This window comes from Gallinula chloropus, assembly GCF_964237585.1.
Source record: "Gallinula chloropus genome assembly, chromosome: 10".
NCBI classification, from domain to species: Eukaryota; Metazoa; Chordata; class Aves; order Gruiformes; family Rallidae; genus Gallinula; species Gallinula chloropus.
In genome coordinates this window covers 18,364,546-18,391,434 of record NC_140095.1, presented here as the reverse complement: position 1 = coordinate 18,391,434, position 26,889 = coordinate 18,364,546, and the positions used below count along the sequence as shown (strand labels likewise).

Here is a 26,889-nt window from a genome sequence, read left to right as displayed (position 1 = left end):
AGTAGCTGACTGCTTGAGAGCCTGGTAACTCTGCAAGTGTATCTTCACCCTGAGCTGCAGCCGCATCTGGCAAGCGTGTTCCACTTCACATTGTGCAATGTCGCTGGTAAACAAGCCTTCCAAGTGGTATTGCTGCCACCTGACGTAATTACCAAAGTTGATTTTGGTGCCAGGCAGTGCCATGACTAACTGTTTCAACAATAGCCCTTTGAGGGCACCTGAGAAATTATTCAGCAGTCACAGCAGCCAGATGTGCAAGCAGAGTTGTACAGATGAGTCTGTTGGTGGTTTTGCTACAAATAACTGATTATACACAGTGTGCATGTGTGCAGATATCTCTTCACAAGTGATTAATACATTCCTTAATACATTATTTATCTTAAAATATAATTGGAGTAGAAAACTTTTCCAGACTTAAATTCAAAAAGATTAAATCTGGCTTAATAGGAAAGTTCTATATTGTTCTTTCTGAACTTTAACTGTCCTCCTTTGTTCGCTCGTTGATGACACAGATGCTTTCTTCATGCCATCATAGTTCATTGCTGTGAAAATGACTGAATCACGCTGTAAACAGAGCTGAAGTATCACCAGTGCGGAGTGAGAAGCCATGGAAGTTGTTGAACTTGTATTTGGAAGCATGCATGTGTATTTTTTAGGCATGTCATTCATAGAGTGGAGGTGGTGAGAAACGAATAATCTAGCAATGAAAGAAGAAATGGTGGATTCATCTGGGTTTTTTTTTACTACTGTCCAAGCACAAGCCCTGAAGTGTTGTCTAGGTATTCCTGGCCCGAGCCAGCTGCTTTCAAAATGGAAAGCTTGTTCTGCCAAAGAATTATTAGCCACAATTTTGCCACAGCCTACAAAATCTTCCTTGTAGTGAAAAGTTGGTGTATTTTAGTACCGTTCATGGGCAACACACACACCAGTAGGGATGGCATTCAGCCAGCCAGTGCCATTGGCTGCAGCTGAACTGGGGGTGTTTGGTTGTTTTTTTAAGAATGTTTCTAAATTAGATGTATCTAGTTTAATCCAAAAAGCTAAAAGGATTGGGATTTAATAGAAGAGCCTTCAAAATGCTGTGGTAATACAGACAAGCATAATACAGGTTAATATTACTACTAACAGGATTTCAGGCAGTCGTGGTTGCTTAGTATTTGTTAAACAGTCATATCCTAAGGCAGATCACCTGCCTCCCTAATTGCTGTCTGTTTCTGTAGACCACTGTCTCTGTGAATACAAGAAGGTTGGAGAGCCTGCTAAAACACCAGTACAGCCAGTAATGTAAATACAACTTTGTTTTTTGGATAAAGGTGAAGTTTCAGAGCCTGACTTGGATTCCATGTCACTCCAAATGAAATGTGACTTGACTAAACTGAAATTGGAATCTGGCAGCTGCATTATAACAAGTTATAGCTGGACTACCAAACACTGATAAACCTGCTTCCCAACTACAGGTTGCAGCTCTGTCTCAGGTCTGTATCAGTCATGTTTTTGTAGAGGGGTGGCATCCATATGGATGTTTCTCGGAAACCAAGTCAAAACCAGGAACTTCACTTGGACGCCAGGTGATGCATCCGAGTTGCCTGCAGATAACAGAGTTATATGCAACTAAAGAATAGGACTGTGTGGTAGAAGCACACACAGAAATCATTGTTTCCTTAGATTAGGATGTAAATAGGAGAACCTGAGCTGGTCACTGAAGGTTTATGAGTATTATCAGGTTAGATACTCAAAAAGTGCAATGTATTTGAATCCCTACTGGATGCTCTGGGAAAGGGTATGGGTTTTGCCCCTAAATCTTGTGTATTAAGAATGGCTTATCTCCTACAGAGGTTGCTTTGGAGGAGAAGGAAGACTTTGTTGTGCACACAGCAGTGAACGCCACTGTCTGCTCTCTCAAGTCAGTGTTCTGCTATTCTTAACTCTTCAGCTCAGGCAAGTAGCGATCCTGTTCTGAGCCTCAGGTACTGATTGGTTTCAAGGGGTCCTTACTTTGTTCTCTCACTTCACGGAGTGGTGGCTGGACAGTTTTTCCTTGGAGTGGTTTTCTTGGCCTCCTCCAGCAGGAGATGGTGAGCCTAGCAGAAGTCTAGGTGTTCCCATTATTGAGATGGAGAAATCTCTGTCTTGCAGTCAGGTGTTGATTGGTCTGTGTGTTTTTTAAGGGAGTCTTAGGAAGATGGAGCTATTTTCTCCCCTCCCCTCCTTTTTTTTTTTTTCTTCTCCAGATCTTACACTTGTTTTTGCTGTTTTGTAAAATTCTCTGATTTGTGTGCTGTCCTTGTGCAGCTGGGACTTGAACCTTTCAGAGAGCAACATCCACAAAAAAAATTTACATGGTTCTGATGCTAAACTAATCTTGCCAGATCTTGTTTCAATTTGTTCAGCAGTACAAGGCAGCAACAAGGTCTTAATATTTTATGATTCCTAGAAGCTATGGGAAAGACTATGATACAGCTATTCTTTTCCATACCAAGTCCTTATTTTGCTCTGAGCTGTGTGTAGGTAATTTCCTGGAAATCACAGCCCAAGATTGAATTTTCTGAGGTGTCTGCTAGGGATCAGGACTTTGTATCTGTGGCTACTGAGGCCAGCAACACCAGCAGTAATGGGAACCAGCAGCTGAAAGGAGTGAGATGGAGCCAGAGGAACGTGGCAGGAGGTAGAGGAACCTTCAGCTGGCAGGTCTTGAACTGGGAAAGGAGAGGTATTCAAGACTGGAGGGCTTGCAAAGGAGGGAATGGGTAAGGGACTGGATAAAGTTTTGGTGTTGGGATGTGTTGGGGATTTGATTCTCTTAACTAAAGGGGGATGCAGGCTCTGGGACAAGAAGGGTTACAGTTTACTTATGACATTTAAGTATCTGGACAGTTTACTTAGTTTGAGGAGCAGCCATATGTGTTTAATCCTGGTCCCTGTTCTCTCTGCCTCCAGTCTGTCTTTCTGATCTCCACAATATGGTACTACCACTCAGAAGTCCAATGGCTCATGGTTTCAGTCCAGCGAAGGGCTGGATCCCTTTAAATACCAGTCTCCCTGCTTGAACATTTTTTCTTCATGACATTTTTCTCCTGTTTTGATGAAGCAGAGTATAGTTTGCTCACTTTATTAAAAATACATTTCTCTTCCATCCTTCATTTTGACACCTGCTTTGCTGCCTAAAAGGAAATAAAATGCTTGCTGGCAAGACTCCACCATTGAGTATCTGAGATTATAAATACTTTCCTCCTCCTAATTACCTTTGAAATGTGTTTGAGCCTAACATTTTATTTTGTAAAGAATGTGTCGTGCTACTTCCTCTCTTCCATTCCTCAGTGCCACCTGAAATAGTTTGCACCTTCAGCGTACTTCAGCAGTAGCAATTGCTGAGTATGCCCAGGCAATAGAGAAACAGCTTCTTATGCACTGAAAGAATAAGAGCATAAAATTTAGACCATGGTTGACAAGAAGGTATTATGCAGGACAACACAATGGAGCCGGGGAGGCTGGCAGAAGGGAGAAAACAGGAGAACTAGCTCCTTGGAAAGAAATCAGTTTAAACAGGAGCAGAATGTATTTATGTTTTGTGTCCTCTTTCTGCAAGCGCTGTGAGGATTCATAGGCTTTTGTCCTAGAAATAAATGGGTTTATTTATTTTTTTTCCTATACAAATCCTGTCTCTGCTAAGTAACTAGCAAAGCAGATGACATAATGCCACAGAGGCTGACGCCTCCAGCGTTCTCTCAGCCCCTTTCCCTAAATGTCCAGTTACCCAAAGGCTGGATTATATAATGAATGACAGTCCTCCTGCCTAACCTTGTTTTCTTGTTCTCAGTACTCCTCCTTGTTTCAGAAACTTCCTCTGTTAGTTTCATTATGTTCTTGGAACTAGAATTAAGAGGGAGGAGCTGGCTGGCAAGGAAACCTATTCCTGCTTTTCACTCCTGGGCTTAAGGAGTGGGGAGCCAGCAGTTCCAAAGAATACCATTTGGAGGGTCACACTCTGAAAACCAGTGTGATGTGAGTGAAGAGTCAGTCATACAGAATTTGGAAATTCTGGTCTTCATCTGCTTGCAGGGCAGATAAACGAACTTAAAACTACATTAGTCCTTCCACCTCCTTGTCTGGTCCTTCGCTTATCAGAGCTTGCTCAAAGTGGTTCAGGGTTAAACAGCTTCCAGTGTAATTGTGAAGCCTTAAGAGGCTGTCCATTAAAGCTCAACTTCTGCAGTATGTGTGTTAATACCCTATTGTCTGTAAATAAGGACTGGCTGATTACTTAATGATGTTTGTATATTATCTGCTGTTACGCAGGTGTTAATCTTATAAAATGTGTTAATAACTGCTTGGTATTTACAAGTATCGGTTTATTAGAGCTGCTTTGAATATGTATTTGCATCTTGAACCCACATTCAGGGCCAAGCTGTGGTAGCTGGATATTCAGTGTTTACTTTCTGCGTGAAACTTAGATTCACAGCATCACATATTTTACTTTCCACAGGCTTCAAAGCTTGTGACCCAATTCACAGATGCATTCCTGGTCAACACTGTTCTTAAATGTGCACTCCAGGCACAACCCTCTTATGAACCAAGGCTTAGGTCCTGCAGCACACATCCAGTTTGTTTTCAGCAGCGCATCTTCCTGGAGCTTTCCCTGTACAGACCTCCAAAGAACTTGGGACTTTGTTCAGTAATATTTCCTATTTTTGCCGAGTTTTGCATCTGCAGATCTTGACATCCCTGATGAAAAGCGGGCAAATGTCACCAGGTGCCACTCTGCAAAATGAAGAAGCTGGAGAAGAAAGATGTGATTGAGTGGAACAGAAATTACACAGTGAGTCAGTGCTGGGAGCGGAACAGAATCCAGGTCTGTTGGCTCCCAATGCTGCATCCCATCTGTGGGATCGCAGTGTGGTTGTCCCAGAAGCTGTCCTGAGGTGCTCTCTGCACATTATGTTCTCATCTGCCTGCAGACAGGAAACAGAAATTTAATTTAAACAAAGAATTAACAATGGCAGAATGGAGCGTTCAGAGTCAGGAGTTCCTGTTCTCTTCCCCTGCTGCTGACTTCTAGCCATTGCTTTCCCACTCTCTAACACAGAGTGATGGATGTCACCTACTGTGGTTGGAAGAAGAGTTACCACTTTTTCCATGCTGGACTGTGTAGGAGCTACTTGTTCTTACAGAGTTGTCAGAGCATGTGCTTGCCTTTGGATGGGAAGAAACCAGCATGATAAAGAAATGAACAAAAGAAAAATTAGCACTTCCTATACATAGACTGAAGAAGGCATTAGAATCAGACACCTCTGCTTCCTTTGGACTGTTTGAGTGAATTCACTGGTAGAAATTCTTTCCTTGACAGATCTATGGAAAAGATTTTTATCCAGAACAAGTAGAGCAAGGACCATATGAAGTTGAAAACGCAGAGGGAGTTGGAAGTCAGTGCTTTTTTAAAGTAAGAGGTTTCACTTAAGAAGGCATGCGGTTCTTGATGTTTCCCCAATTAAAAAGAAGGTAAAATAACCCAAGAGAATTAATTCTGATGGAACTCCTACTCTGTAAATCTTGTCATTTTATTTTAATGCTCTTCCCTGTGTCTCTGAGAGAGACCCTCTTGCATTCTGCCATCGCTCTCAGGGGAACATGGGAGTTCAGATAGCTTCCCTCTCTCTGCTCTCTTACCGAGGGGTTGCATCTTCTCTCAAGCCCATGCTTTCCTAGTTCAGAGACTCTGCTCATTCCTCTCCTCTCTCCCAGGGGAGCCTGATGATGTCCAACCCCTCTCTGAGCCACTAAGCAGAGGGGAGCCTTGCCCCATATGTTCCTTTGTCATCGTTGTCCCAGATACTAGCTGTTCTCCAGGGCCATCATCTTCACTGTTTTGATTATTTCAAATATTCTGTCGTTAGGTGCATGAAATGGGGTAACTGGTCTTTCAGGCCACCTCTGCATACCCTAGGAGTCAGCCTGCTGTTACACTGTTGAATAAAATCAATTCAACAAGTAAAGAGGTTAATCTTTTTCTCTCTGGTTCTGGTCACAGTAGTTCTAGGTGTGGTTTTCACAAGCACGAACAATAAAGTGTGTCGTGTCCCCCCCAACGACTTCAAAAGGGTGCCTGGGATTTTATTTTGCATTATTAGGCAGATGGTCTTTTGTTAATGGAGGGAGCACTGTGTGTGCAAACCTGACTCAGCTGTGCTGTTTGTTCTACCTTTTACATTTCCCTCAGCTTGAACAGTCACGTTGAAAACTAAATGGGTGGGTTTAGATTTATCCATTGTACAGAAGTAACAGCTTTGCTTTTAAGGATCTTACTGCGAGTGTCTGATGTGCTCGGTGGGAAGGGACAGAGACAGAAAGGTACGCTCAGTGTCAGAGGTACCTGCCTGTGTTTGGTGCAGTGAGCCTGCTTGGGTTTTAGTTAAATGACCCCTGGAGAGGTTAAAAGCTACCTGGGGCTGAGTGCCTGGCCACCCGGTGCTTGGCCTGCTCCTCCTGCCCAGCCTTGAGAGGCAGTTAGGCAGCTTTGTTGACAAAGTGGGGATGAATTGTCCCAAAGCCATTATTTGAGATCAGTGACCCAAGGAGACACAGGAACAGTTGCTGCCTGTTACACAACCCTTTTTTTTTTTTTTTTTGTAAGTTCTTAGTTAAGTGATTTGATTTTTTTTTTCTTTAAAATAGTTTGTTCTGTAGCATTGGAGTATTTTATATACCTTTCAAGCTTCTCTTACTTTTTCTAGCACCTTGTAACTTAGAGGGTTTTTTAAATCTTTGTCTCAATTAAAGAGTGGAGAGATAAAGTTGAGGGGTAGCAATTTCTTCCCTTCTTAGTCTGGCAACTACAACCTGAGAGTCTGTTTTACTTCCTATTTGTGTTGAGCAGCGTGGGGGGTGCTAGTTCCTGGGCATTTCAGTGGGTGGCCTCTGTAAGCCAGCTCTTTTGCCGAGTTGCTTCGTAAAACATGTTGGTGAACACAGACCCTGACGTACCTTGAGGTGTTGGGGAGGCAGCCTTCCTGTTGGGCACTTTGTGCTTCTGATTCTGAAACGTTGGTAGGGTGATGGACATCTTTTGCCTGAGCAGTGAGCGCATCACAAAGACGGAGAGGCTCCTTGTCACAAACCAACATGCCTTTGGTGGGAAGGTTTCCCTAGAAATACCACTGGGTACTAAAGGAAGGGTGTTACCCTTTTGCCATTAGCCTCAGCCTGAGTGATCTTGCTCTGGTGACAGTCTCTACACTTTGTATTCACACAGACCATACCCATTATAGCCTTTTTTTCTTCTTCCTCTTTTTTTCCCCTTCTGCCTCTGAGCTACACTGCTTTTGGGGAGCAGAAGGAAGTTTCTGAGGCAGATGTCATGATGAAATCCTGGTGACCCCTTTGTAATATCAACCTCCACTAAAGTTTTCCTGAAGAGAGAAGATGGAATTAATTTGTTCACAGTTGTCTTTGAATGTTAGATGGACTTAATCCAACTTATATTTATTATGGCTGAGTTTCTTCTTGCTTGCTGTGTCTTCCTTTATAAATGATGAAGTATTTTATGCAAAGTAAGTTGCTGGATTCTCAACTGTAAGTGGTGACTCTAAGAGCCTTGATAGCAGCAAGTGTGGAATGAATCATAGTCCATAAACACTTCTGCTCTCTCTGGGGATGTTCCTTCCGGAGGTAGTAGCAGCAGTGATATGAGGAGAGAAAGTTGTGCAGTAGCCCACACTGTGGACTGGTTGAAAACTCTCCAGAGCCATCATTCAAGCTCTTCCAACTCACGTGCACTTAAGCACGTTTCCTGAAGTGGGGTTGAGGTCGCTCATTCTTCTCTCCCCACTTCACATCTGCTTTGGTTTCCTGAACTGCTGATGCACCTCTTCATCGTGAAATGACAGAATCAAAAATAGATGCAGCTATACAAATCTTGTGGGAAGAGCTGGTTGTCTGTCTCTGCATCATATCTATAGCTCCCGTGGGGACCTAAATAAAGGTAACTGAACGAACCATCTCTGATCTCTGAATCATATCTGTAATACAGCAGTAAAGCAGAAGTGTTCGAGGAGGCAGATAGGAAATGGTAAGAGGAAGAATGAAAGTGTGTAGGGTGACGAATCCCAAGGTTATGTCCTTGTCCCCTGGGAAAATGAATCCTTCTCGAAGTCAAGGATGATTTGTCTCTTCATTGGCAACTCGAGAGAAATAGTTAGTTGTCTGGATTCACTGATGCCTACCTGAAGTAATGAAAGAGTCTGGTATAATTCAGAACAATGTGGCCTAAAATGAATTTATTTAGAATGTCTAAATGATAGATGCTTTCAAAGAAGGCACTAGATGTTTTCTAACCTGTTATCAGACAGAGCTGCCTCAAGATGACTCTTATGGAAGATGAAACGGATGCCTGCCTAGGCTTGACTGTCCAAGGTTGGGTTTGGCAGCTGCCTTACTCTTTGTGTACCTTCCACAGTGTGTATAGTTTTCATCAAAAACAGTCTGAGGTGGTTGTTTGGAATGAATATACATTCCTAGAAATGCACCGTGGGGCAGAGGTTTTTTCTATCCATCTGAAAGGAAAAAAACCTCAAGAGAAATAGAGTGCTTTATCTTCTTTTTACAAAAAGCACCCATTTTTGGAAGAATGAGTGTCTTAAAAGCTACTGTGTCTGATCTGCATGGGGTACCTCTGTTGTCTTTCTTGAATGTGGCAAGTTCAGTGTGTTGCGGTAGAAATTCTCCTTTCCCTGTAACTCCATTTACTGGTGAGTATGTAATGAATGGACTTTGTAAGGAACAGTCAAGCTCTTTGTTATGTTAGTCAGGAATTGGCATGTTTGTGGAGAAACACTGACATCAAGCCTTCATGAATTCTTGATATTTGAGGCCTGCAGCCACACTCTGATTCACTTTTCTTTGGTTTGCAAGGAGGGCTTGGCAGATGGGGAAAAAACCCAACTATAGTGCACTTGAACGTGCCTCAGTTTGCAGGAGCTGTGCTACTGGCTGTTAAACTGGGTAAGGGCATTGCCAGCACATGGGCAGAAGCACAAGGGGAAACAAATTTTGAAAGGTTCTTTAACCATCTTGCATTCCCATGTGCAGTGGCAAGGAAGCATTTCTTGCATGAAATAGTTCTTAAAGGGCCAGCCTAATCTTGTTTTGCTTTGTCATGCAGAGAGCTTGGCCCACAAATTCAGTGTTAGCTGGCATGCCAGCTATTAGAGCTTGCTCTCTTGGTATATGAAAGGGTTGGTGGGTTTAGTGTGACACAGCCATGTTTTGGAAAAGGTTCTGAAAAGACAGACTTACTCCTGCTTTCTGATCAACATATTATCTTGGGAGTCAATGAACTGTACTGCAGATACGCAAATACTGTCTAAGAAGAGGGGGTCTCAGAAATTGGAGTGGTACAGCCCACATCAATGCCCCACAGCCTCCCACTGAAGTGCCTGCTGCCACTGGAAATAGTTTCTTTGCTTCTTTGTGCTGTGATTTAAACTTCAGCCCTTGACCAAGGGCTTTTGTTGATGCAGAAAACCATCTGAGCTCAGGAATGGGTCTTATTTTTAATTTCTTCAGACAAAACCTGGCCCTCCATGTCATAGGCCTTTCTCTTTTTCAACCTGCAGCTCCTCTCTTTCCCAGAGCAGTTGGGTTTCTTACCAAGAAACAATTGGGGATAGAGTTTCCACTGAACCAAAAAGCCTTTTGGGGGACAGGCTGTGAGGCATCACCAGTTGGCTTTTTCTTAACTGGGTTTTCCCCTGTATTTTGGAAAAGCAAGGGAGATCTCTGCAACACCCTTTTTCTTGACTTCAGGAGACATTGTGATACCTGATAGACTGTGATGGAGATGCTCCCTACTGAAAATGAATGAGCCCTTCTCCAGCACTAAGTCTCCAACGTGCAGCATGCTGGAATACAAACACACTCCACAGCTCTTCAAATTTCTTATTGCAATAGCAACATGATTTTTACAGTGTTTTTGAAGCTAACCTTTTGTATTTGTATTTGATAATCCTCTAGTGTAGTCAATTCTGCTGTAAAGTTTTCAGTTGTTTGGTTACCTTAATAATGAAGTTACATTTCTGCTGTCAAATGTGGTGTTCTTACAAGTCACCTCAAGTCAGGTTATTTGTTAATGAAGCCAATTGGTTCAGCAGCACCAGGCCACCCCTTTTTACAATCAGATCTCAAAGCTACTGTTGTATAATAAAATTAAGGTAGTTGTTCACTGTGCACTGGACTCCTTATTGTGAGTGAGTAATGTCACCAGGAATTAGTGACCTCAACTTCAAATGTGGTATCTGCTGAAAAATAGATGCCACTTCTAAACGCAGGTTAATAGGGGAGGTGGAGGATCAAGCATGTTTCAACACCCACATTCTTCCATGTGAATCACAGCCATGGACCCTTGCTGCTAAGACAAGATGACATGATGTATTTACACCACCATTGACCTGCTAAAGGTGGAATGTCAGCCACAATACTGATTTTTTTTTTAATTTTTTTAATCATCTTTGACATCAGAAATGTAATTTGCTGTAATGAATGATTGTGTCCCCTAAACACCATCCTGTTTCCATGTGTGCTGCAGAAGCACCTACGATAGAGCCAGTATGCTTCAAAAAGGTGACATGTTTAAATAGGCAATTCTACTGGGGAAAAAATAATCTGCCTGAAGAAAAAAACCTTTTCTTTCTGGTCTGTGAGCAGTAAAGCTGGATTTCTGAATCATCTGTGGAGCTGAGAGGGATGAAAATTAATCTCTCTGCTGCTCACTTATGGTGCCTCTGTTCTGTGACCAAGTGCAGCATGTGAATTTGTTGCTCTTTTCCTTGGCTGCTTGATTAGCTGGAATCCAAAATACAGTCCAGGATCTGCAAACCAATCTTTCCTTTGCCTCTTGGTTAAATGGGTAAGAACAGGCCTTGTAGAAGGGTGTGTGGAAACATCCCACTGCTGCTTGCTCCAGAGTTGTGTTTCAGTGCTCACTGGCAGAGCTAAAATACCTGCTGCCTCTTTGCAGTGACCCCCAGCAGGGAGTCAGGACTGCAGGGAGATGCAGGAGCTGTGTCTGGATGTCTGCCCTAGGGACAGGACATCGCTCCTTCCTTTGTGCCAGGGATGGTGGGCACCCCGCTTGAGCATTGCAACAGGTTCTGCAAACTGGAGGAGGAATCAGTGTTCTTCCTTCTCTGGTATGAACTCCTTTAGGTATCAGTGCTTCCCTTTGCTACAAGACACTCAAATTTAACTACTTTAATTGACTCAAGTTTAACTACTTTAATTGACTCAAGTTCTTTGCTTCTTGCCCTGACAGTTAACAGCATCTTATGAGATGTAAGTGTAGTATTAAAGCTCTTTTTAGACTCCAAACATGTCAGAGATGATTTTTCTGTTTGGGGAGGTGGTAACCTTCAGTGAAATAAAGTATTTATTAGTTCATTTCCTGAAATATTTCAGATCCAGACTTGAAACTGTTCAGGTGTATATAACACATGCCCTGGCAGGACGCCCTGCCATGGCAGCTCCTGCTGAGGGAGTGAGCTCATCCCCGTTCTCAGGGCAGGCATTTGAAGTACTGACTCTAGAAAAAACTTGGGTAGACATTGTCTGCCCTCCCTGCCACCCATCTCGTGCTGTCTGTCAGATAGATTTGGTTGGAGAGTCAGACATCACCTCAGGGCTGATGATGTTGACTTGCTCTGTCCTGTTGGGTTTGCCCTGCACAGCCAGCCTTGGACATGGACAGCCTGTGCTGTCCTGCTTAGCTGGGCACTGCTGCACCTGCCTCTGGCTTGTTAAACACCTTGATGGTTTCTGTGGCTCGGTGAGATCCTGAGAAGTGAATGTGAAGAGCATCTACTCGTGCCCAAAGAAAAAAATAACAATGGCCCATATTAGCCCAGACAGAGCTTGTGACGTCCCTCTGCTACTTACGGCACTAGAAATCTGCCAGTCTTCTGTTTGGCTCCACGGGAGGTGCATCCGCCTGCAATTTTACCTCACTGCCCACTTGTGCAACTACAATGAGACCAAACGTGTAATTTCTGTTTCTGAGATGGCTCTTGCACACCTGTCTGTCAGAGGTCTGCCTCAGACCTGGCTTAATCATGCTAAGCTTTGTGAATTCTCAGCTTGATCCTGTGTAGGAATGAACCTTGTGCTGCTCTTTGCAATGCTGGTTTACCAGTTCATTGACGTTCCTGTAAGGGAGGTGAGAAAGTTTTTTTTTATGTCCTTTCAGCACTGGATTGAGAAAAAAGCATTGCAGCCTTCCCTCCTGTTGGTTATGGATGTTGGTTCCTGTGAGACTGACGTTGCCAAACAGCTTTTCTTTCTTTGTCTGCAGCTATGCTCTCCATTGAAAGAAAACATCATCGCTACACTAGATGTGTCAGGAAATGACTTTGTTATACAGATGACAGCCTAGCTCTATCTTTAGCCTCCTATTCTGGTATTGCAAGGTCCAGCCTTCCTTTTACCAGGATACCTATGACCTGGAGAAAGAATTTTCCTAACAAAAACTTTGTTGCTTCCACTCTGTGACTATGTCACTTGATTGACGTGAAAATATTACTTCACCTCAAAGTCTTGCCTTTCTGACCAAAGGAACAAAGGTGCCAAAAGATAGATATATGTGTGTGTATCTATCTATCTATCTATCTATCTATCTATCTATCTATATGTATATCTATCTATGTATATGTGTGTGTATATATACACATATATATAGCTACATAGATAGTGCTGGTTGTCCTGTGTCTATCTATATATATATGTATGTGTATATATACATATATACACATATATAGATACATAGATAGTGCTGGCTGTCCCGTGGAAACTGTAGGTGTGCATGCTTTGTAAAGCTAAAGTAATGTATCCCTGTGGAAAGCCGGGCAAACTGCAGCAGAGCACTGCAGGTTAAGAGAGTTCACTCAGCGGTTACTGCACGGTGGTGAAAATGCTGTAAATCTACACCCTGGTTTCTCATGGTCATTTTGGATATGACTACAAGACAAAGTGGGTATTCACAGTGTAGTACAGTATGTCTCGCTGTGTTATGAGCTGGCTGGTGTAACCTTTCTGAACATCCAGCCTTCCTCCCGTGTTAGTAAGATCTTCCACTGCTTTGAATGTGCCAGTATCGGAAATCTGTAAGGCAGCTTTTGCAATATGTAAAGCACAAGGTTTGTCTCTGTTCCCAGGGCATAAATACTCTTCTAGGTGACCAATGCCTCAGGAACCTGGAGGCTTATTGGAATTTTTACTACAGGTGCTTGCAGGAACATTTGACCCAAGGGCAGGTAAAACCTGTTCCCCTTTACCATGCATACAACTCTGTGGCCTCCTCCCTCATACATTACAAATCATCTGTGGTGTCTAATCCTCATTCTTTTCTCTTCCCAGGACAGTGTAAGTGATCCCCTGAGATTACTTGAAGCTCCATGACTAGGCAAGGGTGGCAAAAGAGGAGGGATTCGTCTACTGGAGTCTAGAAGTTAATCAGATCTTTTACCCTTAGGTCTAATAAGAGCGGTGGCTTCCACAAACCTCTGATTTCTTGGGACTTAGGGTCCTGTTACAATAACTCTTGTCAACTTCATAGATTTGTTTGAGAAGTTTTCTTGATTTACTTATTTATTAGAATTATACATAATTAATAAGGTCTTCTTTGGTTCCATCCTCTACCTGTTGCTGGGACTTCGTATGTCTTTTCAAGTTGTCATTGAATCCTGTGCAATTTTTATTCGCTTTTCACTCAGAATTTAAATGAGAATTATCAGGATAGCTCTGTTCCCTGGCTGTGCCAGCATCTCCCCCATCATTCTCTTCAAAGTTTGATGTTTTGCCGTCCCAACTTGCCTTTCTCAGAATGTATAACCCCAACTACTAATTAAGTTGTGCTTTCTCAAGCTGTGGCCAGTATCAGATACTTTATGATAAGATGCCTGGTATCCTGAAGAGTATTCTTCCTTTACGAGATACAAAGCCTCCTAATCCAGAGCATGTACTCTAAGAAGATGAATGTTCTCCCAGGACACATGCAAATACTGAGTCCTTTTACTTTTGGCTTGGTCGTCTCTTGGACTTACTGCTATCACGTGCCAGTGCACAAAAAGTAGCCAGCAGTGTTTGTCTCGTATTCCAAACCTGTCTCTTTGCAACCCTTGCTGTTAATGTTAATTGCTTTAATCATTTCAGCATCCCTTTGCTAGCTTAAATACACCTCCCCTTGCTTGCCTTCCCTTCTGCTGCTTGAGTCAGGTTCTGGATGTCATCCTTCAAGCTTCTGCGTTCATCCTTAAGATCTCAGCTGCGCTTTCCTCCTTCCCCCTACCATCCAGTCTGCTCTCGTTGCCTCTTTCGCATATGTTGTCCAGTCTTGAGTCTGTGTCACTCCTTAGTGTCTGTCCTTACCTAAAAATGTGATAATCCTACAAAGCAAAGCTGTTAAAGCTTTACGCAGTCCTCCTGGGTTGTTCTGTACTCTTCTTGTACGTGCCTCTGGACTGTAAGTTCAAGGCTGGGATGCTCTTTGCCTGATGTTCCTTGCCTAGCAAGCTGTGTACGCTCACTGTGCTCAGTCATTAAGTGATACTTAAAGTGCTTTGAGGGCCTTGTGTGACAACTGTTGTGAATACGCTGTACTGTGCTTGTAGTGAGGCTCAAGCCTGTACTTGTAGACCCAAGAGTTCTCAGAACTCCAAGCAACTCAGATCCAGAGACTTGCTTGAAGCCCTTTTTAGATGTGTGTCATGGTAGTGGAAGAGGGAGGGAATGTAATGTTCGGTAGAAGAGATGGGAAGCAGGATAGCACAGAGGGTGGACTGCCTTTTAAAGCCAGGTGATAAATGTGGCTGGGAGCCACTGATCGCTTTTTGTAGTGTCTTTGCCTAATCCGAGCTTACTTACGCCATGTAAAACTTAATTTGTGGGGCTTGGGTGTGATTAAGGTGGCAGTATGAAAGAGAACCCTGCCATGACATCAACTTTCCACTGAGTTATTTTAAAAGCTAGATTTTTTTTAATTTTTATTTTTAGTCCTGTGGTGGGTCATCATTTTAAAGCTAGTAAATACTTCTCATTCTAAGAAGAAACTTCCTTTTATAGTATCCACATGCTGCTGGTTTTACCGAATCCAGCATAGAGCTATTTCCTATTTCTAATCGTTCACTCACAGTCAGCAGCTCTTGTGTGTTCACATGTGTGCTCTCATTTTCTTTCTCTCTCAGCTTTTTTAGACTTGTTGATCTGTTGCTGTGACTTTGACGAGACAACACCAGCTTTCAGCATTTAATAGGCTCTGAGCAGGAGTGATCGGCCACTTCCTCTGCCTGTGAGATCATGATGTCATCAGCTGCTCTGGGTTGCTTTACCATCTGCTGCTGTTGCTTTGGTGTATGTGGAAAGAATGTAAACAACACTTCCCAGATGTTCTCAGGGCAGCTGGACAGCCATAAATGGACTCCTTGCTACAGAAATATTACTGATCTGTTTGGGAGATGGTGATGAATAGAGTCTGAACCATACAGCTCTGTGCACACCCTGTGCAGCACGGGCTGAGTGTATCACAGTGTCTTGTCAGAACAGTTAAGTGGTTACATAGCTTGATGTGATTACACAGGACTAGAGCTGAGCAGGTGAACTATCGTTATATCTGCTCTCCTTCCCTCTTACCCCTCCTTTCTCCAGCTTCAACTCGCACAATCTCAATGTCCTGTTAATCTCATGCAAGGTGAAAGCCGTTTTCTTCAGTCAGGGTGCTTCCGAGTTCTAAGTGATCTCAACAGAAAAGAAAGCTGATCTCATTTTTAAACTCTCAGTGTAATATTTGGTTTAATAGGAACTACTGAATAAACATGGGGTGGTTTATCTTTGTGCAGTGTGGAAGAGGAATTTGGAAGCTGGTGTCTCTCATGCCTCCCCAGGGCTGGAAAAAGCATCAAATCTCACCAACTTGTGGTATATCCAAAAAAAGTCTATTTTGGGGGAGAACCAGTCACTTCCTTCTTTAGGGGGTGTGTGTGTGTGTTTTTAATGCATTAATTAATTTTTATTGAGTGGTGGAAAAACTGATGTCAGGGCTGCATTGCGGCTGGACGTGCAGAAACACAAGGTTGTAGGAAATAATACAGCTAACATCATAAGGGCAGTGAAAGTTTAAACGGGGAGAGTTTAAAATAGCAAAGCTGAGCCATATGGATATTAAAAGATATGACTGAATCAAAACAACGGTCTAATATTAAACTGGATTTTGTTGGGAGGATGGCAAACTCCTGGAGTTAATTGCTGTTGTGTACCCAGTGTCCAAGGGTAGGTTTCTTGTCTCAACACCTTGATTTCGACTTCGGTATTGCCAGGTTTTGGCTATGGCAGGATACAAACTACAAGGGGCAATATGGGTTGTGTCTCACTGTGTTTTTGTCAGGCTTCTTTATTCATGAGTCTGTAAGGTATCTGTTTCCTTTTACGGTGGTCTGTAAACTTGTCTAGCATGACTTCTCTGGCACCTCTCACAGTTCAGATTTCGCAGATCCATGACAGCAAGGCGGAGGGGGGTGGAGGGAAGTACTTTGGAAATTGGAGCCAAGAAGGAGCACAGTTACATAATCATACAAAAGAAAAAGGAAATTTTTTTTGGTGGTGATGGTTTTGTGGGTTTTTTCCTTCTCATATCCTTCTGCAAACTGAAAAAAAATGTTGCTGGAAAGCTGGATGGAAAAACTTCAGCATCATTCATTCCTGTTGGGACATGAAATGTATTGAAATATTCCACCTGTTTTATGGCTGTTGCTTTTCCTCTTTCAGGTTTGACATCTACAGGAAGGTGCCAAAAGACCTTACACAGCCAACCTACACAGGGGCTATTAGTAAGTAACGCTTCTTTGTGATGTCCTTGTATACCCCTGGTCTAAAATTAAAGTTCGTTTGGCTTCTCTGTCTCCAGGGAATTTTGAAAGGGATATTAAACACTGGAAAATATATCCTTTGTTGCTGAGACAGTTCATCTTGCCCTGTCTGTCAGGTCATACTAAACTGCAGAGTAGTTTGCATGGATTTAGAATCCCAACAAGAAAGATTAGTAAAGATATATTGCCATGAAAGGGAACTCCTAAAAGCTGCCACTGAAATACCCACTCTGCCAGCTACTTAAGTAGCTAAAGAGCTTTTTACTACTGTTTTCCCATGAACAGAAGCTGTGAGTGTGCTCCAAACACTGGTGGGGGGATGACTGTGGCCTTTTTAACTTCTTTCTGATGGGCATCCTCCAGTCAGTGTGAAACCCAGTTGGTAACAGTCACAGTAAGTGTCCTCAGGCATTTGCTTGCTGAAGGGCTTGAGGAACCAACTACTGCAAAGAGGGAACCCAGTTTCTGGATCAGTAAGGAGCCGTGTGGGTGGCAATATGCAGTAGCCAGCCGTCAAAGTGATTTGGGAAACACATATTTCTTTCACAACATACTCAGGGGAGTCGTCTCATGTTGTAGGCGGGACCCATGAGCAGGGATCTTATTTTGTTGTTATTTGTTATGTTTTTAGAGAAGAAAAACTGCATGGTCAGAAACCACCGATACCAATCCACTCTCGCTCCCGTGTATCAATACATACAGACTTTGGCTGATGTGAATCTCTTGCCTTGGGGCCCTTTTCCTTCCTTCCTTCTCCTGAGGGAGGCTGTAGGCTGAGTAATGCAATTTCACACAATTATATGCAGTGAGCGCACTGTGCGGAGTGGTAAACATTGATCAGGTTGATCCTGCCAGGCCTGTAATTAGGCGCCTAATGCCGCTTTCCTGTTCCATTGAACAGTGACTTCCTTTGATCACGGAGCTGTGCTCCATTCATCCGTTCTTGTAGATGGGTCAGTAGCCTTGTATGTCATTGCTGACGTGAATGATGTCATATCCCTTGGTGACAGCGGGCATCAAATAGAACTGAGTCAGTAGCAATGAATCAATGGACACAAAGGAAGGCCCTTTGTGAGCTAAAGAAACGCCTCCCTCCTTGCTGTGAGAATGGTCTAAGACTGGAACAGGTTGTCCAGGGTGGTGTGGAGTCTCCAACCTTGAAGAAACTCAAAACAACCTGAGCTGGCCCTGAGCTATCTGCTTGAGCTGACCCTGCTTTGAGCAGAGGAGTTGGACAGGATGATCTGCAGAGATGCCTGCCAGTCTCAACTATTCTGTGCTTCTGTGAAGATAGCACATTACTCTAAATATTTACTTTCACAGAGTCCTTGTCTTCCATGTTCTCCTGAGCACTGAATTACTAGTATGTTGACTCCCTTTTAGGTTTGCTGAAACTGTGAACAAAGGACTCGAATAAAGCTGTTTGCTAATTTAGAGGCGTGTGAGATTTAGTGTTTTGAAAGAACACTTTGAACTTGTTAGTGATCCTGCCTTCTCTTCTGTTTTGGAAACTAAGAGTTCCCACACTATAACTGGGCTCCCTTTGAGAATCTGTCTTGGTATGAATCACCTGCAAAAGGGTATGTTTTAGAAACAAAAAAAAAACATCAAAGGCCATCCAGTGTTGGGCTTTCTGATCTGCAGTAAACAGCTCAAGTGATAAGTCTGTTGTGGGAAGGCTTGAAGGCTGTGACTCTTACTTAAAATTATTAGCTGAGTTATTTCTCTCTATTGTTATTTGCAGCTTCTCAGGCTTTGATTTTCTTCTCAAACTGGTTCTCCTTCTTTTTGTCAGAGTGCTTTTAGACAGGTTGATATAAGGTTTTGAACCACGCAGGCAGCCAACAAACTGGGGTGGCTTTCCAAGGGAGGATTTTGTGTGCAGCTTTCCTAATGGGCTTTCAGTCTGACCAAGCCTGTGACTTGTAATTTGAAAGGCAGTAATCTTCTGTGTTGTAGGAGGCCATGAATGAGACCAGCCCATCACCATGCCAGTGTGAAGCCTGGGAAGGTTGCATGATTTCATGATAAATGCTATAGGGAAGTAAGCTTGTAATAATATTTGGGACCTTGAGGGTAGGGGAAGGTTCTGCCACTGAAAAAATCTTTTAGGATCTAATAGATATGTGAAATGACTATGACTGCAACCATATTTTGGCTTTCTTGAGCCCATAGTAGCCAGCTATTAATTTAAGCCCTTCCCATGTGATTTCTGCTGAAACTTTAGTTCAGTATGGCTTCTGGTGCTGAAGGCTTTCTGGAATAGAGAGATTTACTGCAGGATTCCTTCCTTTGCTTTTGGATTGTAACAAAGGCCTTTTTTTTAAAAAAAAAAGAAAAGTTTGTTTTCTTAGGGAAGAAGGCATAGGTCAGATTACAAAAGAAAAGATGATGAGAGATGGAACCAGCTCTGCTGCTGACCACCAGGACTAAAGCAGTCAGCTCCTCTAAGGAGGAAGCAGCTCAGGAAGTGTGTGTCTTAAGGTATTTTGGTAGAGAAGAGCAGGAGATCTCAAATGCAAGCAAGTCCAGGAGCCAACTGGAGGGTTATCGAGGCTCTCTGTTAGGTATGGGTTTGTAATTTCAAAAGTTGCCATGAACATAAGCATAAGCCAGCGATGTGCCTGCGTGGCTAAGAAGGCCAGTGGCATCCTGGGGTGTATTAGAAGGTGTCAGGTTAGTAGGTCAAGAGAGGTCTTTCTCTCCCTCTACTCTGCCCTGGTGAGACCACACCTGGAATATTGTGTCCAGTTCTGGGCCCCTCAGTTCAAGAAAGACATAGAACTCCTTGAAAGAGTCCAGCACAGGGCCACCAAGATGATTAGGGGAGTGGAACACCATCCTTATGAGGAGAGGCTGAGGGAGCTGGGCCTGTTTAACTTGGAGAAGAGGAGACTGAGGGGTGACCTTATTAATGTTTATAAATATGTGAAGGGCAAGACTCAGGAGGACAGAGCCAGGCTCTTCTCAGTGATGGCAGCAGTAGGACAAGGAGCAATGGGTGCAAGCTGGAGCAGAGGAAGTTCCATGTGAATATAAGGAGAAACTTTGTCACTATGAGGGTGACAGAACACTGGAACAGACTGCCCAGAGAGGTGGTGGAGTCTCCTCTGGAGACACTCAAACCCTACCTGGATGTGTTCCTGTGTGATTTAGTCTGGGTGATCTTGCTCTGGCAGGGAGGTTGGACTAGATGAGCTTTCAAGGTCCCTTCTGACTCCTAACATTCTGTGATTCTGTGAACATGGGATATAAGGTATTTCAGATGTGTGTAGCAGTCTTTCCAGCTACTAAATATCAGTAGGAATGAAGGAACCAAGAACAGTCCACTGATATTTACTGGAGTGAAGTTTGTATAGAACAACAGGCCCACTGCTGTGGACTTCTCTGAAAAGTGTACAGAAGTTACTCATTCCTTTTTCTCTATAAAAATCTTCTTTCAGGCAGCATTATGGTTGCTGTGCCACGTAGCCAGTCATGCCTCTTCCACTAGATACTTGTGCCACTCTTTCCAGACCTTCCCAGCCCTGTGCAGGGTGCCTGCGATGCCAGCACACGGCCATTCTAACAGACCTGCCTAACGTGGTGACAACTTGGCCATGTTTGGGTATGTAGGCAGCAGCAGCACATGCCCTGGCTGGCTGACAGTTGGCATCTGGCTGGACAGGAGCAGTCCTGACTTCTGGAGAGAGGGGCCTGCAAGTCAGACAGCTGCTGTAGCAACGCTGCTATTTAACAGACAGTGTGGATGCATAGTTTGAATGCACATGTTGTATGCACACATGGTAATGTTATCCAGAAATACTCTGTGCAGTTTGGAGGCTGGAGTTTTAAATACACATCAGGAAATATCAAAGTTATGATTCACATGGCATCTGTAACAAGACCCATTCCTTGCACTTCATAGCAGTTTGCTCCATTGAACAATAAATACTATTAGTTTTATGCCTTAATATAGACATGGATCCATGTTCTCAGTCTGTGTGATGTGTTAAACATTTGCTTTTTTTTTTTTCATGTGGGGTGGGGAGGAAGAGTCAGGAATGTACGTAGATGAGGTATGTATCAGGAGGGATGTGTCTGAAAAGGTTAGGTTATCAAAACTTAGTGTAGGAAAAAAAGCCTTGGGAGAATTTCCCATGCTTTTGGGATTACTGGTTAGGCAATAGCAGCATGTTCCAGTGTGTCTGACACCAGCAACCTTTGATACATTGATCATGTTATCATATTAGTGTTTTAAGAAACCTGTCTTAGATGGTCCTTCAAGCTCTGTGGGAACATCATAGTGCTTTTGCAGTTAAGCTAAGCTTTATGCATGAATTGCTTTATTCTGTCTGATCCTAGCCTTTAATCTGCTTTCCCAAATATAATACGTTGTCAAATGTGGGTGGCAGGAACTGCACATTTGCATGGAAGCAAGCAAAGGCCTTCACTGTGAAATCAGTTCTGAAGCACTGTGTGTAAATCCTTACGCTGGGAACGTGGTACATGCCTGCAGCTCCATGCTAAGGAGAGGAGAGCACATTCTGTGTCTGAAAAAACCACCAGCTCAGGAGACAGTTTAATACGTAAGACTGTCACATGCCAAAGACAACCCCCACCCTGACAAGAAGAGCTCAAAACAACAGTGGCCATGCTAGCTAAATCAGTGCAAGTGGCCATGTAGCCAAGTATCCTCTTGCCAGGAGCAGCCAGCAGCAGGTGCCTGAGAAAGAGCATGAGGTCAGGATAAACACATCGCCCGGCATTTGTACATTGGCAGTTCTCAGCTTCTCTGGCCAGAGGTGGTTCCTGTGTATTTAGTAGCCCTCAATAGATTTCTTCTTCAGGCCATGTCTGCTGCCTTCCTGAAATCTTACAGACTTTTTTTAAAAGCATCCCAAACAAGAAAAGCAATTTTTCAGAGTTTAGTGAAGTATTGTGTAAAGGAAAACCTTACCTTGTTTTTCACCTCCCCCTTCCCTCCCATTCCCATATTGGAAGAGAGAGTGAGTGGTTGTTCCCCATTCATCTCCTCCAGGCTGCTCACGTTTTTATACACCCCTCTCATGTCTACCCTCAGTAATCTCTCTTACAGGTTGAAAACTGACTATGTAGTTTGAAGATTGGCAAAAGCATTGAGGAGCTTTGTAAGTCAATCCCTGCCAGGTGTTCCAGGGCATTCTTACAGGAATTTTTACATACAGATTAGTGGAATTTTACTGAACTGCATTTGATAAGTATTGTCACAAGCCTTCACTGCAAGAGCTGGATTGGAAGATGGGCTTGAGGGCACAAATACTTTGTATCCTGGAAAAGAAGATAATTTTAAGATGAAAATCACAAAAGAAGTTAAAAATTGGAAGACAGAGAAAGCTCCAGGAAAGAATTCAGAGTTAGTAATACCAGGCTTGCATAGAAGGGCAGGAGAGCAGAGAGGTCTAGCTGATGCTGTGGAAAGCTTTTACAGGATGAATATGAGAGGGATATGGGGAACCATTAAAGAAGAAAGGGTAGTCTTTGTGTGAAACACTTTCTTCTGCATGCTCCAAAGATCCAAGATCTTCTGTCTCTGCTGTTTGGTGATTAACAGTAAGAAGCACTGGATCAACTGGTCTTGTGCATAGGTTGCTTTTTTGTGCTCTTATGTAGGTGTAAATGTTCTCATAAGAATTTGCTGCTGTGCTTTAAGTTGTCCTTTCTTCTCCCACATGCTGCCTGGTGCACCGTGCCAGTGGTTTAGCTGGGTTATAGCAGTGGTGGTCTTCTGTGTCTTGATAACCAAGTCTTAGAAGCAAGTCTTAGCCATCTGAGGTTTCTCTTCAGAAATTAATATCCCCTCTTCCTTCCCATTTTCCTACTGGTCTTTGATTCTGTTTTTCCCTTCTCTCTTTTTTCATCCTAGCTAATGGATTATTTGGCATCCTTTGTAATCCCTTGCACTTTTCAGAGGGTCAGTAAATTAATCCGCCCTTGAAATGCCTCTGATGAGGAAGGGGAAGCAATGCATTTCTCTTTCCTCAGAACTATAAACTGACTAATCTGAAGAATGAGGCACAAGGCTTTAGGTCACCCAAGGGTCTGTCTTGGTATTTGGCTTAAGTATCTCCCCTTTCTTTCCCTTGCCTGTCACACTGTCTACCAAGGGAGTTTGAGCAGGCTCAATTGTAGGATAAAATTGCTCCCCAGACAGTTGCTGCTTGAACTTCCCAAAGGAACGGGTACTCAGGCTGTGTATGTCATGTGGGATAAAGTTGAGGAACAGAGTTTTTCTTCTGTGTTTCTCAATCCTAATTAGCAGCTATAGTAAAGTGGTCATTTCCAAAGAGTGCTTTGTAACTCTGCTGGTCATTGTAACTGCTGGGATTGAGGGTGAGCCAGACTGGGCTCCTGGTGTCACAGCCCTGGAATAGCATGCCATTTCCTGGTTTACTCTTTCATATAGTGATTCATGATGAACTTGGGTATTTTATTTAATACAAATACACATTGTAGCCCTATCTCTGTAAGTTGGCACATCCTTGTGTACTCCAGTCATCCCTGCTCAGTAGGATTTGCAGCTGTCCTTCCAGCCACTCCTGTGTGGGTCAATGACTCTGTTGCTGCTTCATGAATGTCACTGTACAATGTTTTGAATAGTTTCCTGATGAAGAGTAACCAGTGATATGCCAGTGCCCTCCTTTAACTCTAGATTGGCATTCTTAGGAAAGACATGGGACTTCTTGTCCAGGTTCTCTGCAATTCCTTCACTGGAAAGTTTCCCTCTCTGAAGAGTCAGTGTATCAGCAAATGGAGATATTAGAGAACTATCAGACATTGTCTAGACTAGTCCATTATTGGCATGTCTCTGCTGTACCAGCTGTGTCTGGTGGGTAGTGTAGTCTCTGGGATGTGCTGCTCATAGCCTTAGAACTTGACAAAAACCCAAAATGTTTCCTAACCCTGTATGCTTTGGAAGCAAGGAGATGCTGATTTGTTTTCCTTTCTGGAGGTTTTAGTAGTAGTAAAATTTTATTTGGGGCAAAGGCTCCAAAGAAGTTACATTGTCAAGCAGCTTCATGATGAAGGAAGGAGAGCTGGCAGGCCAACATTTTGTGCCAGAGGTGGAGAATGCAGGAGCCATGGGGAAATGGAAATCATGATGGAAGAGGTGGTCCAAGAATTAGAATACCCAGCAGGGTGTTGGGTATTGACGTGCCACTGGAGTCACTGCTTGATGGCCACATCTGGGTCATTGTGTCTGGTGTTGGTTCTCACATGTGTCTGAGTGCCATATCCATGGGGGGAATGATACACCTGAGTGAAAACAGTTTGTCTTTGTTAGAGGTATGAAACTAACCTTTGCCTCTCCGTGCTTCTTTTCCAGTCTCTGTCTGCTGCTGTCTCTTCATACTGTTCCTCTTCCTGTCTGAGCTCACCGGATTCATAGCCACTGAAATGTAAGTAAAAGTCATGTTTTCCTTTGTTTAAATGCATGTGCATACATGATTCTGTACAGCTTTACTCTGTTTTCTTGGAAAAACGTCCCTGTCATTTCCCTGGGTCAGTTAGTTGTCTAATGGCTTTTGAATTCCTTTTGGTTGAGTCCAAAGTCTCAGTCATTCATTCAGCTTTTTAATTTACTGAAGTATTCTAGGCAAACTTGATTCTGTAATACTTCTGATAGAAAAGACAGTTCCAGACCTGCTTGATCCTTTATTAGCTGCATACTGGAATTCTCTTTTGAGCACAGTGGGTATTTTTCATGTGCCCACAGATCACACCAGTAACTTCTGACCATTCTCAGTTCCCCAGTGGTCAGGCATAAGGTAGTGTGAGTGCTAAGATCACCAGTATCAGTCAGTTGCAGTCTCCCTCTTCCTCCTTAGGCTGTTGATTTCTTACCTGAGGTTTGTTTCTCCTCTCCTCCTGAATAGGCACTTTCCTCTGTACACTTTTGATTCAAAGTAATTCTCAAAAACTAATGTCCTTTTCATCAGTGATACAGTTTGTGCAAATGTGTGGTGCCTACTGGTTGAATGTGATGTGTGATGTGTGCTCTGGGACTGTGCGGTCCCACTGCAGATAGGGTGGGACCTCTGGCAAGATGTTTTCTTCTCCCTTCACTTCCCTGTGGATAAAACGGGTATCACATTCTGCCAGTCTTCTCTGGATGTTTTTGGAGATGCTTTTTGGGAAAATGAATTGCATAAAATACAAGTGATTATTAGTTTAATGTTAAAAATACCATTTTTCAATGCCAGAGCTGAGTCTGTGATACACACAGCTCGCTTTACTCACGCATGAGTTGTATCTTCTTTCTTTTCACCATTTGAGCCTTCCTTGGGAGGTTATTTAACTATTTTTGTGCCTGAAGACGAGTTGTCCCAGGTAACCTCTTTGAGACTTGAATTTGAGCAAAATGGAAGTAATTTCCACTTTAAAAATCTGCTCACAGAACAAGTACTTCAGTTAAGCAGATTTGTTTTTTTTTCCCATTCTCATGTTCCTCCTGCCTTGAAGTAAACTTTTCTTAGTCACTATTAACACAGGTACCTTTGTTTTGGGTTCTAGGAAACATTCTCCATCATCCTACTGATGTGTCAGTGAGCTCACTAGACTGTGATGCACAGTTCCTGGATAGTTAGGAAGGGTGGAACTTTGTCAGACTTACGCGATGGGTCAGATAGCAACGCATGTCACTGCTGGGCAGAAAAGCTCTGAAGCGCATTGGGTCATGGGCTGTGTTTAGATTGACCACATTTTACGTGGCTTCTGTGGCTTTTTCATTGTTTTTCTGCACTCTGACTTGGGTCAAGAATATAATTTGAAGAATAATTTTAACCTTGAGTAATGTTTAACCTTAAGACAGTAGTGTAATCTAACTGTAGCTATTTTTCTTAATGCCCATTGCACGTAGAGATGGTATCTCAGCTTTCTTACTCGCTCCCTTTTTCTTTGAATTCAGTTCTGTGCATTTAGCTTGCAGAATACTAGGCTCACCTTATCAACCCAGTTCTCTCAGGACCTGAGGTTTTTTGGTTTTCTTGTTGTAAAAAATAGAGGAAAGCTAGCCAAATTGCTTCAATTACCCCAGTCCCTTTCCTCTCTCTCCTCTTAGATATCATTTGCTCATCTGGTTTTCTTTTTTCTTTTAGTTAATGCTTTACCAGAGGAATTAGTAATACTTACCTAAATTTCATCCAATTATTTGAGTGCACGTGCCTTTATGTAGCAGTAATTTCCTGATGAGAGATTTTTTTCTGAACAGCAAAATTGTGTGATGCTCTGAGGCCTCCTCACACTTCTTTCTTAACAAGATGATGCATTTTCCGCAAAGATACTGGCGGTGCTCTAAGTCCCTGCAGTCAGCTGACAAGTTTCTCATTAAAACCTCAGAGAGAGATGGTAAACTGCCTTTCCTAGCAGGAACTGTGTGGCGAGGAGGTGTTTGTAAGCAATAATGCAGTAAAATTTTAGAGAGGATGTCATGGAAGACACTGAGACGAATGAATGCAGGAAACTGATTCGTCATGGACCATCCAACACAATAGCTCGGGGTATATGAAAACCTCCTTCTGATGAGTTACAGGTCATCAAAATCTCTTCTGCTGGGAATAGATCACCCATAGTATTTGTGAACAGGCTCCCTCTGCAACAACGGAAATAGTGCAGAAAGTCACACAACAAAAGTGCTTCCCAGTTCAGCAACTTTTTAAGTAGAAGTAAACTTTTCTTTTTCCATTTCTTGCTCATTGCTTTCTCTGCTGGGAAACCCAGTACCCTAACAGTGTTAAAAGATGTTGCTAACCTCTTGTGCTTGCCTTTCAAGTGTGTATTGCTGGCAGTGTGTTGCGAGGCAGTGTAGTCTCGTGGTTCAGAATAAGGGTGCAGAAGTGTGGAGCTCTACGTGTTCTGGAGCAAACAGCTTGAAAAGTCTGTGCCAGCATTTGCACTGGGTGATGGCAAATAACAGGGGAGAGAATCTCTCACGAAGGTACTTTGAGCCTTCTTTGTCCATGAATTTAATACT

The 26,889-nt window shown here is 43.0% G+C and overlaps 1 protein-coding gene across 1 annotated transcript in view; it reads left to right on the top strand.

Annotated features, from left to right (window-relative positions):
* ERGIC1 (endoplasmic reticulum-golgi intermediate compartment 1) overlaps positions 1 to 26,889 on the top strand; it is a 59,429-nt gene that overhangs the window by 5,645 nt on the left and 26,895 nt on the right. Inside the window, exons 2-3 of the mRNA XM_084268630.1 lie at positions 16,798 to 16,859; positions 24,244 to 24,316. Coding sequence (XP_084124756.1) covers positions 16,798 to 16,859; positions 24,244 to 24,316 — 135 coding nt within the window. The remainder of the gene's footprint in view (positions 1 to 16,797; positions 16,860 to 24,243; positions 24,317 to 26,889) is intronic.